This window comes from Hydra vulgaris, chromosome 14 (assembly GCF_038396675.1).
Source record: "Hydra vulgaris chromosome 14, alternate assembly HydraT2T_AEP".
Classification (NCBI taxonomy): domain Eukaryota; kingdom Metazoa; phylum Cnidaria; class Hydrozoa; order Anthoathecata; family Hydridae; genus Hydra; species Hydra vulgaris.
Window position 1 is genome coordinate 31,876,585 of NC_088933.1, and position 17,857 is coordinate 31,894,441.

General features: G+C 25.8%; 1 protein-coding gene across 4 annotated transcripts in view; it reads right to left on the reverse strand.

Moving 5' to 3' along the window:
* Nucleotides 1-17,857, reverse strand: part of LOC100201787 (SRSF protein kinase 3) — a 56,262-nt gene that overhangs the window by 6,552 nt on the left and 31,853 nt on the right. For 2 of the 4 annotated variants that reach the window (XM_065817731.1, XM_065817728.1), the window contains 2 exons: nucleotides 11,734-11,793; nucleotides 5,975-6,039 (listed from right to left, as the gene is read on the reverse strand). In XM_065817731.1, the coding sequence (XP_065673803.1) occupies nucleotides 5,975-6,039; nucleotides 11,734-11,793 (125 nt within the window). Of the gene's footprint in view, nucleotides 1-5,974; nucleotides 6,043-11,733; nucleotides 11,794-17,857 lie in introns of all 4 variants that reach the window. The other 2 variants (XM_065817729.1, XM_065817727.1) reach the window with 1 other exon arrangement.

Below are 17,857 nucleotides of genomic sequence, written 5' to 3' on the forward strand. Positions count from 1 at the left end.
TTTTATTATAGTCTATCGAATAGATATTCTGCAAAATAAAAAAAAATAAAAAAAAAATTCAAGGTAGGTATTGTACTTTGGTTTATTGCAATTTTTAACAAAAAAAAAAAATAACTTTTTTTAAAAATGATAAAAAAGTATTTCATTGATTTCATATTTGTTTTTTTAGTGATGACAATAGGGTTTCTCAAATGGGACCTCGGAGGTAAAAAACCATCCCGTTATCCCGGGATTTCAATGAAATTTTCCGGGAATCCTGGTAATTTTATTAAACATATTTTAAACATTTGTAAAGATATTAAAAATATTATTACTCAAAATTTGAGTACTAATTACTTCCATTTCTCTTTTATAATGAATTTTTATAAAAATTAGGAAGATATACTATAGAGGGCAATTTAAATCACCAATATTTTGCAGTTTTGGTTTGTGTCTAAGATAGATAAAATATTATTATTGAATTTGATTTATAAATAGATTTGATTTACTTATTTAAATTTTAAATGTTGTAACTTACGGCATATAAAGCTTAAATAAACAAACCAAATTAATTTATAAATCAAATTCAATAATAATACTTAATCTATCTTAGACAAAAACCAAAACTGCAAAAAATATAAAAAAATCTAATTTTAAATTTAAGAGAAATGGCATATCGCGCCAACATTCAGGAAATTCGGTTATCACCATTATAATGACAAACAAACTGAGATTGGTTAAATTGCACTTTAAAATCTCTATTTGTATCATACTTCAATTCAAGTTTGTATTTCTTGTAGGTATTTATTTATTGCTCAAAAGAGTTTTTAACTTTATCCAGAGTTGTTTGTTGTTTGGCCTAAGTAAATTCACAAATATAAAATAATAACTTTAAGGTAACCATTGCATATGAGTGTTTTTTTATAATTTATTACTTTGTTAAGTATTAAAATCTTTCCTTACTCAAAAACTTTTTGTTATTTTGTTTTTATTTTAGATTTGAGTAAACTCAAAATGGAAAAGAAAGGAAAGACTGTATTTTTGAGTATTTGGATTGATTTACTTATATTTATTATTTAACCAATATATATTACTTAAAGATAAGTTTTTAAGTACATCGATATTGTAAATGCATAAAGGGATATGTAATATAATTATATTATTACGTGCTTGTATATACTTATCAAAATCGTTAACAACTTTTTTTGAAAGTGTTCATTTTACTAATTTATTATTTATTCGTGTATTTGCTGTTGAAGTGAAATGTAAATCATGGAAAAATTAATACTTTTTATGTAAATCAAAGAAAATTTGTTTTCAGAAAATCTTTTTAAAAACATACAATCAATTTTATATATATATATATTATTTGCTAGAAATAAATTAAATTTTTTATGAACGGAATATGAGCCCCTGAGATGCATAGTGGTATAAGTCACTCATATCTAGTTTTGAGATACAGAGGCTTTTAGTAGACATCATATCATAAATCATCAAACTGTTTTAGAGGAAATAAATAAAAATAGCATCATTATCGATATCATTAGACTTATACCACTCTGCCATGTAATAGAATAAACAAAATGCTAACCATTGGTGGCAATAACTCAAAATATTGAACAAAGTGACTTATACAGTGGTATATGCATCTCATGGGCTCATATAAACTGCAACATTTCTTTTATTTACGGAAACTATCTGGCAGCTGAGTTGCTGCAACCTTTCCGTTGTTTAACGGGAAAAACTTTTTAAATTTGAACGGAAGTATCTGTTTAACGGAAAAGTTCTGGCGGCTGCAATGACCAAGCCTCCTGTTGTTTGACAGAAAAAATTCATAGTATTTTAAAGGAAAAAATCTGTTTGTTAACGGAAACTTCTGTTTACATGCTATGGGTTTTTCCGTAAAATAACGGGTAGTTTGGTCATTGACAGCTGCCGGAGCTTTTCTGTAAAAAATACGCCATTTTTTTAACAGTGTGTATATATATTTTCTCATAAAAATTATAACATAAAACATGAATTATACTATTATGTTGAAACATTAAACATATAAGTTTAGACATAATAGTACTTTAATATAAGCTTTTAATGCAAAAGAACTTTAACTTACTTAAAGCACTACAATAAAAATCTTTTTTTTTTGAAACCCCTCTGACAGTCCTTTCTTAAAGAATGTACAGCTTTATTGTGATTTAATTAGCGCTTTTTTTCACTTCTCTATTTTAAATTCATACTCCCATATTTAATAAATGATATTCAAAATCAAAATACAATTTAAAAGCTTGAAAGTAAATGTGTTTATAAACTTTAAAGAAGAAAAAACTTCAAAACTCAATCAAAATAAATTTGACTCAATCAAAATCAGACTGATCAGACCAATTCTGATTTCGATTGTTTTCAAATTCTTGTGTTGAAGAAGTTGTCTATATTGAGATGTCACTTTTATATAAAAAGAGTAAATGTGCTATTCTCCAAAATTTAACTCCAAATCTTTATCTACTAAATTTAATGAAAAATAATATATCATCTTGAACTTTGACCTAACATCTAAATCTACGATCTTGAATTTTTAAAATTTTTAGAATCAAAAACATATCCATTTATATATATATATATATATATATATATATATATATATATATATATATATATATATATATATATATATATATATATGTATGTATGTATGTATATACAAGCCTTGGCGTGAAGAGATGAGTGCAAGAGCAGCGAAAAGCTCTCCCAAAACAAACACGGCGAGCTATGCGAGCTGCTCTTCTAAACAGCTTCTTAGGAGAGCTTTTGGTTTTTGCAAGAGCTATCTGTTAATTCATTACAAAAATTGCTTATTAATTACAAAATTTTTGTTTTACACTTGTTCCAAGCCCAGGGCATGACAAATTGTTTTTTCTTAATGAACGTTGAAACTCCTATCTTTATTTAACAACGAACATCTTATTTAAAAGATATATGTCATATAGGGAAGTTTTATTTTCAAATTATTTTTTAATCTAGTTAATAAGTTATTAGATATATCAATGATGCTTATTGAATTTAATTTTTATTTCTTCAAAATAATTTTTTACGCATTTGCAAAGTTGCTGCAAATTAATGAATATTAATATGTAATAACCTAACAATTGTAAGTTGTTATCCATTGATACTAATTAATGAACTTTTTTCAATTTAGTTTGCTAAATTTATTTACAAAAAAACAACAACGCACAAAAAAAAAAAAAAAGCACAGAAGCTTGAAGAACTTAAAATACAAGGAGTTAAAAATAAAATAAAAGTTGTTTTGATATTTCTTTTTTAAACTTTAAAAAATATCATAATAAATATTTAATAACAAGTTAATAAAAATACCAAATTATTGGCGTTGTTAAACGCACGATAAAAAATAAAAACTATTAAAAAAATATTATTTCTATATATTCTATTAGATTGTATATATTTTAGCAAAGCTTATATTTTTATTCAATACTCTTATAAACTTATATTCTCATTCAATATTCTTTTCAAACATTTTAAAAGTGTTTTTCATATGCAAATAAACATGGCTTCACTTTAAAAAAAAAAGAGGGGAAAATTAAAAAAAAAGCATGCTATAGCATGCATATATAAAAAAAGCAATTGCAATGTTTAAGCAAGGTTTCTTTTAAAGTAATTGCAAATGCATTCATTTTAAGTAAAATTTTGCATGCTTTGGTTAACACATGCAAAAACCATGCTAAAACATAACTACTATCTTTGATAGCGTATTTAGTTATTTTACTTAATAGTAATCCTATTGAAAGAAATAATCATGTTTTAGCGTGGTTTCTTTTAAGGTCTTTAAAATGTGTTTTAAATTTTAGTAACTAACTATTTTTTTTATCATAAATATGTGTTTTTTATAATAAATAAAAAACTATCAATCACATAATTATTTGGAAAAAAAATTGCTGAAGTAATGCGTGTGTTTTTAAAATTTTTAAAAGGATCACCTAGTGCCAAAACAAGTTGTGTTCATATCATAGATAAACATTAGAAAATAAATCAAAAGTTAATTAAACCTTTCAAAACAAATTATTGAATGAGATATTAATGAAAGCATTTGTTATATTGCCATTATACTTCCGATTCAGAGGCTTATTTTAGGCTCTCAAACCTGCATAGTTTTTTCCGTTAAAAAAACACCTGGTTTCAATAATAGTTTATTTTGCTCACTACAGAGTTTTTTAAACTCAGTTCAGATTTACACAATCAGTTGGGTTTTCCCCTTCATATTTAGTCTGCAGTGGTTATAAAAAACGCTCGCTGTTGCATGTTTTTGTTTTTTTGTTCAATGTATCGTTACGTGTTTGAGTTAAATAAGCTAGCATAATAAAGATAGTAATTAAGCGTTTAAAATTTAAAATACACAAGATGAATATTTTTCTTATAAATTAAGTAATCAATTTTTTTATATACACCACTAAGTACAATATAATCCAACATGGTTAAATTCTTGAAAAAAAGTAAAGATTTAAAAATCTTTACTTATTTAATAAATTGAGGGAACCATTTTAAAAATGATCTTATATATATTTTTAACTTAAGTTTATAATAATTTATATTTCTAATTCAAGAAATCGTTTTTAAAATGATCTAATATATATTTTTCATATATATATAAAATAAATACACTTGAATCTTATATTTTTGTTTAGCTACCAAAGGGGAAACCCCTGCAATTTTTTTGAAAGAAACTTTTTGTATTAATGTCAAATATAAGCGCATTAATCACATCAAATATAAGCGCATTAATCACATCAAATATAAGCGCATTAATCAGACCTGATTTAAAAAACAAAAATAGTCAAAGAGCCGGAACTTTTCTTTGCCAGAAACAAAATGGCATTAAAAATTAAAAAGTTTTTTGTTAATATCTCATTCAATAATTTGTTTTGGAAAGTTTAATTAACTTTTAACTTAATTTCTAATGTTTATTTATGATATGAACACAACTTGTCACGGCACTTGGGGATCCCTTTAAGCAAATGCCAACATTTGCATATGCTAAAATATAGAAACATGACGTTAATTTTTCAGTCTTTTTTTTTTAAATAAAAGTTCGCACTTTTGTAGATTTGTCACGCCACGCCAAGCATAAGTTTGTTATGTTAATATCACAAGAATAAACAAGATCATGAAAAGAAAAAAGCTACGGAATCTTTTTAAATTCCACTGAGGCCTCCAACCAATTAGAACAGTAGTCACCTTGTACAGCTCTCTTACTGTAGCACAATTGAAATGATGTTATCCAGCTACAGGTACTCTTGTCAAAGTCATACATAACAAGTAGATTTGTCACGCCACGTCAAGCATAAGTTTGTTATGTTAATATTACAAGAATATATACATAACAAGTGTCATTTATTGCAGCATGAAAAAAATTCTTTTGATGACTATTGTTTTTACTGCTTATAAAAAAAGTTTTATATTTTTTTATTGTCATAGAATGCAGGCTTTTTTAGAATTATTAAAAATAATTATTAAAATGACTGCGTTCTTTATTTTAGTTTTTATTTTAGTTACAATTATGATTATAGTTTTGATAGAAAAAATTCTTCTTGCAAGAGCCATAAAATGCTCCTTTAAACTGTTTTAGGGGGGTGTGGGAGCTAAACTTTTGCTTCCTGTCGAGGCCTGTATATTTATGTATACATTTATTATTTTGTATATTTTGATTTTACAAATTTTTGTAGTTTTATAAATATGTAATAATTCTGTATTTCATAGCAGTCTGAAACATATTTGAAACTTTTTTGTAAAAATCAACAATATTTTATAGATTCGGTTTCTCAACTAAAAACCTTGTTAACTTCGAAAGAAATGGCACATTTAACATTTATAGCACTTAGTAACATTTAAGTTTGAAAGCATTAAGAACATAAAAAACAGTCAATTAAAACCCTTTTTTATCAATTTCTTCAAATTTTTAATATCCACTATTTAAAAAAAAATTACTTACAACCCAACATGCATTTCCTAAGTCAGCGAGCTTTACTTGGATGTCCGGATTATCAAGAAAAGAAACTGCTAAAATAAAAATATAATAAATCCACATAATTTAAAAACATGTTTCTAAAACTATCATTGTGTATTTTCAAATATATCAGTATATATTAGGGTGTCCCAAAAACACACTTTTTTTAAAATTTCAATATGCTCTCAACTGATCCCCATTCTATAGGTCCTAAATAGCTACCAAAATCTTTTTTTTAATTTTTTAATGACTAGAAGTGATAGATGTAAATTCTGAGTTTTACGGTTTTGTACACTTATGTGTATTTACTAAAAAACAGCGCTATCTAGTATTTCAATATGTTTTAATATGATGTAATAATTAGTACACAAATAATTCCCATAGGATATTATTAAAGAATAGGATCATTCCCTATGAACATTGTTAGAGATTGATATTTTTCCCTCTGAACAATATTATTAGTTTGTATAATTCCCCATGGATTGGTTCACAAATAACTCCATTTAGAAATTTTTTTTGAAGGAAAAAATTTCTAAATGGAATTATTTGTGCACGAAGGAATTCTAATTTGTGCACGAAGAAATTCTCGTGTAAACGGTTATAAAAGCTGTAACGGTAAAAACTTAGATAAAATATTATACGAGAGGGAATAACGACTTCATAGATTTTTGATGCAAGTGTAACATTTAGTATAAATTTAGTTAAAAAACTGATTATTTCGAAATTCATATAAAAATGGGTAGAACAGCTAAAAAAAAGAAGATGATAGGACAGAATAAGATAAAACAGAAAAATACAGAAAGGTTGAGGTATATTTACCTATTGAAGTACCCACTGAGGGAGTTACCTCAGAGACAGCTTCCATCTAATGGTGATATTCTTAGATACTATCAATTTATCCTTTGCGAGTCACAAGTTAAATACAAACCCACTTCTACTAATGTTGGTTGCAAATTGAAATCGAAATCCAAGGATCTTGTTTGTGAAAATGGTGTTTGTACAGATCCTGATAGTTTTTGCTTGGTATCTAGGATTAAAAAAATTTGGGATAATGCTGGGTTTGGCAAGAAATTTGTGATTTGTGGGTACAATATAAAGACTAAAATTATTAAACTTAATTTAAAATACAAGAAATTGATTAAATTGTCTTCTCTAAACTGGAACAGCAGTCTTGATAAGCAATCAAAGTTAGAGAAAGATTTTCTCACAGAATCCTATCAGCTTTTTGACATCTCGACTAAGAATTTTAAAAAAGATATTCTTGCTGATAGATTGAGAACAGATGATGCCAAGCTGGAAGATATAAAGTAAGTTCATTAAATAAACAAACTGATATAGTGTTTTCAAGGAATGATTATGGTATAGTTTGTAAGCTTGCCTCCTTCTTCCTTGGAGTGGAAGTACAAGATTTTAAGTTCCATCAACCTGGCGCCTGCCACGAGGCAAGGTTTTTAGCAGATGCGATCTACATCCTGACTCTTTATATGACTAAAGATATCAGTAATATCTTGACAGAAAAAGAAGTGCTGCAGTTGAAGGATGCAAGTTTGTTCATTGCAATTAGCTATGTTCCATGGTTTTAAAAAAGTTTTTTAGGATTTCTGGCTCCCTACAATGATTTGAAAGCTATCCAGACAGCCTATGCATTGAGAAAAGTTAGTAAGAATATTGGAAATGCTTTGCTTCTCAGCATGGGACGCCATACGTGGTACTTAACTCCGCAACTCTGTGTTTTGTTCTTTGGGGATAAAGAAGTTCGTTCTGAAACAAAGCTAAGAATGCTGTTAGCTCTGATTGAGTTTGAAGAGCCAAATGAATTTCAGCGTTGTAAACCATCAAATGTACAAATTGGAGAGACCACAGAGCTACCGGAGTTGATTTCCAAGCAAAGCTACCTTCTCTCCAAACATTTTAAAATATCAAGAGCAAGTATAAAAGAATGGCTTAATAATAGTCTTAATACTATAGATGTTTTTAACCATCCTCAGTTGCTAGATTTTATTGCATGGATCAAAAACATATCTGTTGTAAATGATGGTGCAGAAAGAAACATTAAGCTCATTAAAGATTTTCTTTCAGCTACTAGAGATGAAGATCACCTTCAAAATGTACTTTTTGTAGTTAAAAAGTCTATAAAAAACTTGACTAAGACTATGACTAAAAAGGAGCTTGGGAACTGTTCAAAAAGTTGTATTTTTTGAGAAATGTTTCACTGCAATAAAATCTTAAATTTGCTAATAAATATTAGTTTTCATGTATTTTTTTTTGTATTTTCATATTTATAAATATAATCTATCAAGTTAAATAGTAGAAAACAATTGGAAATGATTTATACGCATCTAATTGTTTTGTTTTAATTTTCTAAAATGTGTTTTCTATTAATGTTAAGCTAGCTTAACATTAAAACAGTAAAACTCAGATTTTACATCTAGCACTTCCTGTCAAAATAAAACCGTCAAATTTTTTTTAGTACTTATTTAGGTCACATAGAATGGGAATCAGTAGAGAGCTTTTTTTTTTTTTTTTTGGGACACCCTAGTATATATATATATATATATATATATATATATATATATATATATATAATAATAATAATAATAATAATAATAATAATAAATGTGGGTTGCACACAACTACATGGAAGGGCTGCAGTATATACATTAACTATAAGTTTGGGTAGATGTAGTTTGCATGTATTAAACATTTATTCTATTGAAAAAAATTTCACTTATTTTCCTTTTCTTCTTTGGCTGAAAAAATATTTGGATTCAAGTTGATATTTGTATGCATATATTATATACACACTCACAATGTTATACATTGTGTGTGTATAATATCATAGAGATATATTAATACAGAAGTGAGAAAAATGTATAAAAAAAAATGAAATAACTGCATAACTCAGTATAATTAAAACATAGATTAGAGTTCCTTACAAGATTTTGATTAGAAGATTTAAACAAATTCATTAGAATATAGCACCAAAAAGTAAACAAGAATACTATAGAGTGTTGACAATGATGTCATTAAAATTGCTGATCAGAAATTTATTGCTGCAACATTTAGCATTGTAATCTTTATATTGTCCCTAAAGATTTTATGACTTTTATGTTTTGTTTGCATAAAGAAAAGTGTCAGCGATTGCTTAATTAAAGGTTATAACTTAAAAACATTTTAGTTATGTTTGTTCTGATGTTAGGTAAAAAAGAAGAATTAAATTAAATGCTACGTGTTTGTATTTAAAAATTTTGTATTTATATCCATCTGCAGAAATTTGAATAGCAGTGATGTTTTTTTTAAAAAATAATTCAATAAATCACTTTTATGTTTAATATAATTAAATAAAACATTGATGTGTTGAATATAATCAAATAAAACACTGTTGTGTTTATTATAATTAAATAAAACACTGTTTTGATTAATATAATCAATTAAAACACTGTTGTGTTTAATATAATCAAATAAAACACTGTTTTGTTGAATATTATCTAATAAAACACTGTTGAAAAAAAAAGGCAACTCACTGAATTTATTTGGATGCAGTTAGATACATTTATCAGTGTGGATTAATGGCATATGGGGGATAGTTGAAATTAACATTAACATAGAATTAACATATAATAGGTCTACTGTATAGTTATCAGATAGGTTGAGCAATACATCAAGAAAGTAAAAGTTATAACTTTTAAGTTAAAAATTTTCTTGTTTAAGCCATTAAGTTGACACACACACACACACACACACACACACACACACACACACACACACACACACACCCACACATACACACACATACATATAATCAACTAAAATATTGTTTGTCTTTTGTTTAAAGACATAAACAATATAAAATTTGTTATCCACTATGAATATTAGTAGTCCCAAACAACTTAAATTTTTTGTCTGCTATTTTTCACTCTCAACAAATTATTTTATTATCAATCTATAAATGTGTTTAAACATAGGAAAAAGTACAATACTGTTAAGAATAAATTTTCAAAGTAAAAAAATCACTATGAGGATTCTTGTAGGTTATATAAAATAGTTATATTAATAATGTAATGAATAGTCTCACTGCCGTAATGAATAGTCTTGTCACTTCTGCTAGGCAACAAACAGCAACTTTTTTAAAATTTTAGTAAAGGGACCCTCGAAATTAGGGTCTGCATTCAGCAATGCCGACCTTAAAGTGTTTGAGGTCGGCAAAAAATTACTGACCTCATTTCAATGTTTTATGGTAAGACCTTTGTATCAAACTTTTTAGCCGACCTCTAAAAGAGGTTGGCATCAAGTGTACATATATATATATATATATATATATATATATATATATATATATATATATATATATATATATATATATATATATATATATATATAAAATATATATATATAATATATATATTACATATATATATACAACCCTTGGAATCAGGAAAAATGAGGGCGGCAATAATTTGCTGACCTCAATCATTTAAAGGTCGGCATCAGGTTGGCAAAAAAAATTCCATACAAAGGTCTAACCATAAAACATAGAGACGAGGTTGGCAATTTTATGCCGAACTCAAACACTTTAAGGTTGGCAGTTAGGTTGTTATTGCCCAATGCCGACCATAATTCCGAGGGTTGTATTTATTATATATTTGTATATATATATATATATATATATATATATATATATATATATATATATATATATGTATATATATATATATATATATTAGTGCTGGGCAACAATTCGCATGAATTATTTAAAATATGTACCAATATATAATGAGAAACGAAAACTTTCACAGACAAAAAAAAAAATTTACTAATTGTCTAATTAACTAATTGTCTGCGTTAATAAATCAGTGCGTTAATGCAATTAAAATACATTAATTTGCCCAGCCCTAATATATATCAGCCCTTGGAATTAGGGTCAGCAATCAGCAACACTGACCTTAAAGTGTTTGAGGTCGACAAAAATATGCTGATCACTTTTCTATGTTATATGGTAACCCCTTTGTGTCAAATTTTTTTTGCTGACCTCTTACAGTTTGAGGTCGGTAATTTATTGCCGACCTAATTTTTCCTGATTCTGAGGGTTGATACACACACACACACATATAAATAATTCAATAAAACACTGTTTTTTTGAAAACTCAAATTTTTTCATGCTCGCCCACACGCATGTAAAAAGTTTGGCGAGCACATAAAATAGTGCTTGCCAAAATAATAAAAGCAATTTTTTTAAAATTGGAAATCTTTTTTGTTCACTAAATACTTTTATGAAAAATTATGAAAACACTTTTATTTAAAATTTAAATAAAATGTCTATATGTCATTTGTCGTTTTTATAATTATCTTATTTAGAATTTAAAATGTTCTTTTTTTCTATTTTTAATATAATTATTTTTATTTAGTACTAATTTAATTTTTAAATTTTTTAGAATTTAATTTTGAAATTATATTTAGAATTTATTAAACTTTATTAAGAATATAAATTGATTTTTTTTTTGTTTAATTTTTTACTTGTTTCAATTTATTTCATATATACTATTTTAATTAAGATCTTAAATAAAACTGTTACTGTTTTTATGGTTTTTTTTAATTATTTAATTTAGGATTTAAATATATATATAAACACATACATACACAAACACACACAACTTAATCTGTATTTTATATACTATCATGGTATTATAAGTAGATGCTTTAAAAAATAAACCAAAGAATATGCAACAGTTTGATAAACCAGATACCATCTCGCTCACTGGTTACAATCTTTAGTTTCTCTGCAAGATCCACCTCTACACTAGAACCTATGAAATACAATAACTTTTAACTGAACTTTAACAATATATATCATATATTTTATATATAAAAATTTAAAGATATATAAAACTCAAAGTAGAGCATACATGTGTATGCCCAGTTTTTCAGAAAATTTTAAAGACAAGCTGCTATTGAAAAATAATTTAGAGACAAAAAGTTTTAATAAGGATAAAACACTTTATATTAATATCAAACTTAGTAGTGCATTTTTTATTTTGTTATGTGGTGTTTTTTTGTGACATTTTTTAAGCATTTGAAGCAGCAAAAAAAATATTGCAATAATAATAATAAAAGGTACTTGAACTTCTACTAAAGATATTTACAAATCAAACCTTGTTTGGTAATGTGACTAGATGGTTTGTTTTTTCTTGTTCAGTTTTATGGAAATCTGCGCATGGCATTATTTCAGATATAATACTAAAGGTATTGAAAGCTTTGCATGCAATTCATTTTTTTTCCCACTAAGAAGCATAATTTGCTACTTTAAATGCTTAAAATTTTTTAATATTTTCTCCAATGAAGAATTCTTTTTTATGTTTTTTGAACGCAAGATTAATTTATGTACAAAACTTTGATGAATAAAATATACATAACACAATTTTATATAAAATCAAGTCCAAAAAAAAAAAAAAAAAAAAATTTAAAAACTATTTCAAATGATATATAACAACATATAAAACAAAAATTAACTTAACATAATATGATTTTATGTATAAAAAATAAATTAATATTTATTATTTATATATAAATAATAAATACTAAATCATATATTATCATTTTTGCTAAAACTATATTAAATAATCAAAAAAGTTAAATGGTTTTGATTGGTGGAACAAACTTGGTGGTTTTGAGAAACATCTTTACTTTAAAATAAAATCATAAGATAACATTTCCTTAACAGTCAGAATAGTAAGAATTCAATATGGGTGAGGAAATCATTGTTTTAAGACCATTTTAAGCAACAACAAATAGCTTTTGTTTTAAAAAATTAGAAAATAGAAAAAGTAGTAACAAATGGAAATTGTAATTTAGTATAAGATGTAATAATAATTTATTATTAGTAATTTAATAAATGAAAACAGTAATTTATTTTGGGTAATTGACAATATGCTAAAAATGTGAAGAAGAGAAAAAGGTAATTAAAAATTAACTGCCACATTTCATCAATGAAACAATTTGGATTATTTAAATGATAACTTAAATAAACCAAATTGTTGATGATTCTGATTTGGAGAAAGAAAAAAAGAAGAAGAATAATGTGGTACTTTTTGGGTTTGTGCAATATATTACACAAATACAAAAAGTGCAATGATACGTAAGTTAACATTTCTTGACAGTCTAAATTTTAAAAGATACCATGAGTTTAATTGATGAATGAATTTAGATACCATAAATTGGCAAAATAAAACAACATTGTTTTTTTACTTTGTTACTTTATAAGCTTTTTACATAAACCATTTAATACGCATTTAAAAAAACAATGTGTTTTATTGTCATTATGAATGGGATATTAATTTAGAATTAGTTCAAAATTAGACCAGAATTAGTTCACACTGTGAAGTTGATACCGCTTGTTTTGATTAAATTAATATTTATTAATACAGAAACATATTTTCTAAAAAAAGTCTAAAATAAATAAATAGGACCTTGAGTACATCACAATCACATAATAAATATAAAGAAAAAATTAGAAAAATCAGAAAGATATCGCAATGATTAAGTAAAGTTTAGTACAAAATACGCAGTTAGTAGGAAGAGTACTTTTCAAAAATGTAGTTATTTTTATTGAAAGAAATGACTTAATTAAGAAGTTAACTTTTATATCAAAGCTCCTGATGTGTTTGACATTAATGATGTCAGAAAGCAAGTTATTCCAAATATTAACAATTGAGAGAGATATGTCAATTGAGAGAGATATACCAAACTTTAATTTGCGTAATTTGTCTAAATTGATTTAAATTTGGTATTTTCTTGATAAACTTTGTAATTTTTCAACTGCAGTTATTAATTAAGTGTAGAGCAGAGACCAGACCAGAGAACAATATTCTAAAATAAAGAATCTTACAAGAACACCTGGATTGCCACTTTTAAAAAACTTAAAGATTAAATATACTTGGATGTTTGCTGCATTGACAACATTTGCTATATGATTTTTATAATTAGAAAAGAGTCCATAGTCACTCCAAGTTAAATTAGGAACTCCTAATTTATAATTGGAAACTTTTTATCTACAAAAAATGAAATAGGTGCTATTCTAAATGTAAAATATTTGCTACTGATAACATTTAAACAAAACTTACAATCCAGTGAGCATTTTCTAAGTCAGCAAACATTACTTAGATGTCTGGATTATCAAAAAAAAATTTGCTTAAATAAAAATTTTTCTTATCATTTATTGACTTAAGAAATGAGAAAAAGACTTAAAACCTTTTGGATAAAAAGCTTAGTTGACTAGGTGTTATTAGATTATTATAGTACTTTCCATGATACAGCAGCTGGTACATGGTAGCACCTGCTGTGAAAAAAAAAGGTTGATAGTTTTTTTATTTTATGACCATTAAGAAATTCACCCATATTGTAAATATGTATATTGAGTAAAGTTACATTTACTTGTGTTATGGTTTCCGATACAAAATCTCATAACAAGGCTTATATATATATATATATATATATATATATATATATATATATATATATATATATATATATATATATATATATATATATATATATATATATATATATATATATATATATATATATATATATATATATATATATATATATATATATATATATATATGACATCAAATTTGACAAAATTTTTGTTTTGTTTATTAACTGAATGAAAGTCATTATTTGTACAAAGGAAAGAACATTAACTTAATTTATTTAAAAAAATCATTAAAAACAATCACACTAACTTTTTTAGTAACATTTTTTGGATACCATGTTGTCAGGTTCAACTCCTCTTTAGGGAACATTTAATGTTTTATTTTGAAGTAATTATCTTTTATTAACTATTGCTGTTTTATAGCTATGTATTATGCATATATTAGGTGTTTTATAGCTATGTATTATGCATATATTAGGTGTTTTATAGCTATGTATTATGCATATATTAGGTGTTTTTATTTTTCCAAGTTTTATAGAAGTCCATCAATGCGTAAATAAATCGATGTAGCTAAAGTGAAGTGTACATACATCGACTGAGGGTCATCAAGTATTCTTTTTATTAAAAGAAAACTATTTTAATAGGATTTATAAATTAATTCATTTAAAAAAATCTTTAAAGTGGTCCCAAGTGCAAACACATTATGATATAAACAAGATGTGTTTATATAATAAATAATCCTTAAAAGATAAGTTTCATGTTTATTAAACTTTACAGAACAAATTATTTATTGAGATATTAGCAAAAAACTTTACAACTTTTGATGCCTTTTTTTTTCTTCCTTGAAGGTAAGTTTCGACTCTTTATTTTTTTTAAAAAAGTACTGGTCTGATAAATGCGCTTTTATAGTTAATAAATGATGTCAATTCAAAAAGGTTCTGTCAAATAACATAAAACTAAGTTATAAATGTTATGTTTGGGTTTTTTCTTTTGCAATTAATTTTAATGTAGAAAAATGCCTTAACCCTAACCCCAACCCTTTATTTATAACCTTTTATAAAACGTATAAGAACCAAATAAAAATAACATGATAAGTAAGCACTTTAAAAGTATAACTTATTTATTTTATTTTAAAAATAAAACTAATATTAGTGCTACAAATATAAGAATTGTAAAATTAAAAATCATACAGATTATAATTATACTAATTATACATGTAATTATATATAAGGGTCAAATCATTATATTTCAACCAATTTAAAGAAAACTTTGTGGGGCACCATCTCTGATTTTTTTTATTTTTACATATTGTTATGTGCATTATGTAGATAGGTTAAATTTGAAATTTCAGACTTCCAAGTACAACAGTTCAGAAATTATAGCCTTAGAAACATGGCACAGTGGCCCCCCTCGATTTACAAATGGTCAAAACAGACTACTTTAGAGCTGTATAACTTTTTTCTCACTTTCAACAAGTGTCTCATTTTTGCTAGAACTATTTTCTGGATAGTTCTCTCTTTAAAAAAGTGGTTTTTATTAACTTGTGTTAAATTAGAAAAAAATTATGACCTCCTCAACTTTGGAAAAAATCCTAATATTGCTAAAATATGCCAAATTGAAACTAACTGTAGCATTATTCTATTCATCCACAAGTTTTTACAGATAAGTTTTCTGATTAGCTACTACTGTCTGCAATAAATGGGCAAAATATAGGCAGCTTGTTGCAGTTTAGAACTTAAATATATCTAAAAGCAAAACGTTCACTCGCCTAAAAAGTCCATTTTTTAGCCATTTTGAGATGCTTGTAAATTTTTCTAACACTTTGTTTTGATCTAAGATTAACAGCATATAAGACCATTAGACCCAACTATCTGAAAATGCAAACATTATAAACTTGTTGAATCCACATTAAAAATGCCAGCATTTTTAAGTAACCCTATTTTTCAATCATCAACGGTTGAATGTGTTACTAGAAACCAGTGGCCCTCTAATCTGCCAACTGGCCTATGTGAAGTGTGCAACGAATTATAAGTCATTTCTTAATAAAAAGAAAGGTATGGTTGGTTGTCCTCTTCTTGATCTGGTCTTTATAGTAGATAGGGGCACAGATAAAGGGGGCAGTAACTTTTTAGAGACCTTCGTTATGGTTCAAATAAAGGTCTCTAAGTTAATTTAGATATTTAGATACTTAATATCTAAATATCTAAATTAATTTCAAAAAGAAACCATTATTTCTTAAAATTCTATTTTATTATAGGTAATCAGTGGTTTGTATATGGTCTGGACACCTCCCTCCCCCTCCAACCCCCTTCACTCACTAAGGTTGGTAAGAGGGGGTTTGGGGTAGCATCAATCAAAGGGGGATATAGCTGGATAGGCCACGGCACATATTGAACCAATTTACCTTTATTAAACTTCAAAATGAAAATGTACAAAAACTTATTTAAAAGTATGTAAAATCGTCAGCTTCAAATTTTCATTTAGAAAACTTATTGAAAACATTATTTAGCAGTTAAAATCAAGTTGAAAGAAAATTCAGTTAGTAAAATTCATAAAACTAGAAATATTCATAAAATTGGAGGTCTAGCTCCAAAAACATACAAGCTTCCTAGTTTAAATTTTAATGCAACAAATTGACTGAGCTTATAATAAGGAAAAATGCCTACAAACCTATCCTAACATGTTAAATTAATATTAAAAGATTATGAATATTAAAAAGATTAGTGAATATTATATTAATTATAATATAATCAAGGATGCGGAGTCCCAAAAGGACTCCGGCTTTATATCTCTACTTTTTCCAAGTCTGTAGTGTCCAGAAGCTCTAAACATGATTGCTGACTTGTGATCTGCTTTAAGAAAAAAGTTAATGAGATTTAATGACTTGAAACTTATTGTTCTTAAGCCCGGAGTCCTGGAGTCCTTGCCGCCATTATACCTAAGGTTCAAAAAATGATTGTTCCTCTAACCTAAAAGTCTTAATTTTCTGCCTATTAGTAGTCTATAAACTCATTTATATTTTTAGGGTTCCTGGATACCAAAAACTTGAATAAAGTAATCTTTTTGTGACTTTTAAATCCGGAGTCCTTTTTAGGACTCCGGATCCCTGAGTATAATATAATATTAATATCAAAATATAATATAAATATTATATTATATAATTAATAATAAATATAATATAAATTATTATATTATATATAATAATAATAAATATAATATTAATATTAAAAGATTAATGAATATTAAAAGATAAAAAATTCTGGATTGTCCTATGGTAGTTCCTTATTTTCCTGCGCGCGCCTAAGGAGGCATTTAAATAGGTAAAATTAGTTTTTGGTTTAATCAATATGTTAATTTTATTAAAATGTAAATAAATTTTTATTGAATTAAAAACAGTTTTTTAATAAAGTAAAGATTAAATTCAAAATTTTACTAAA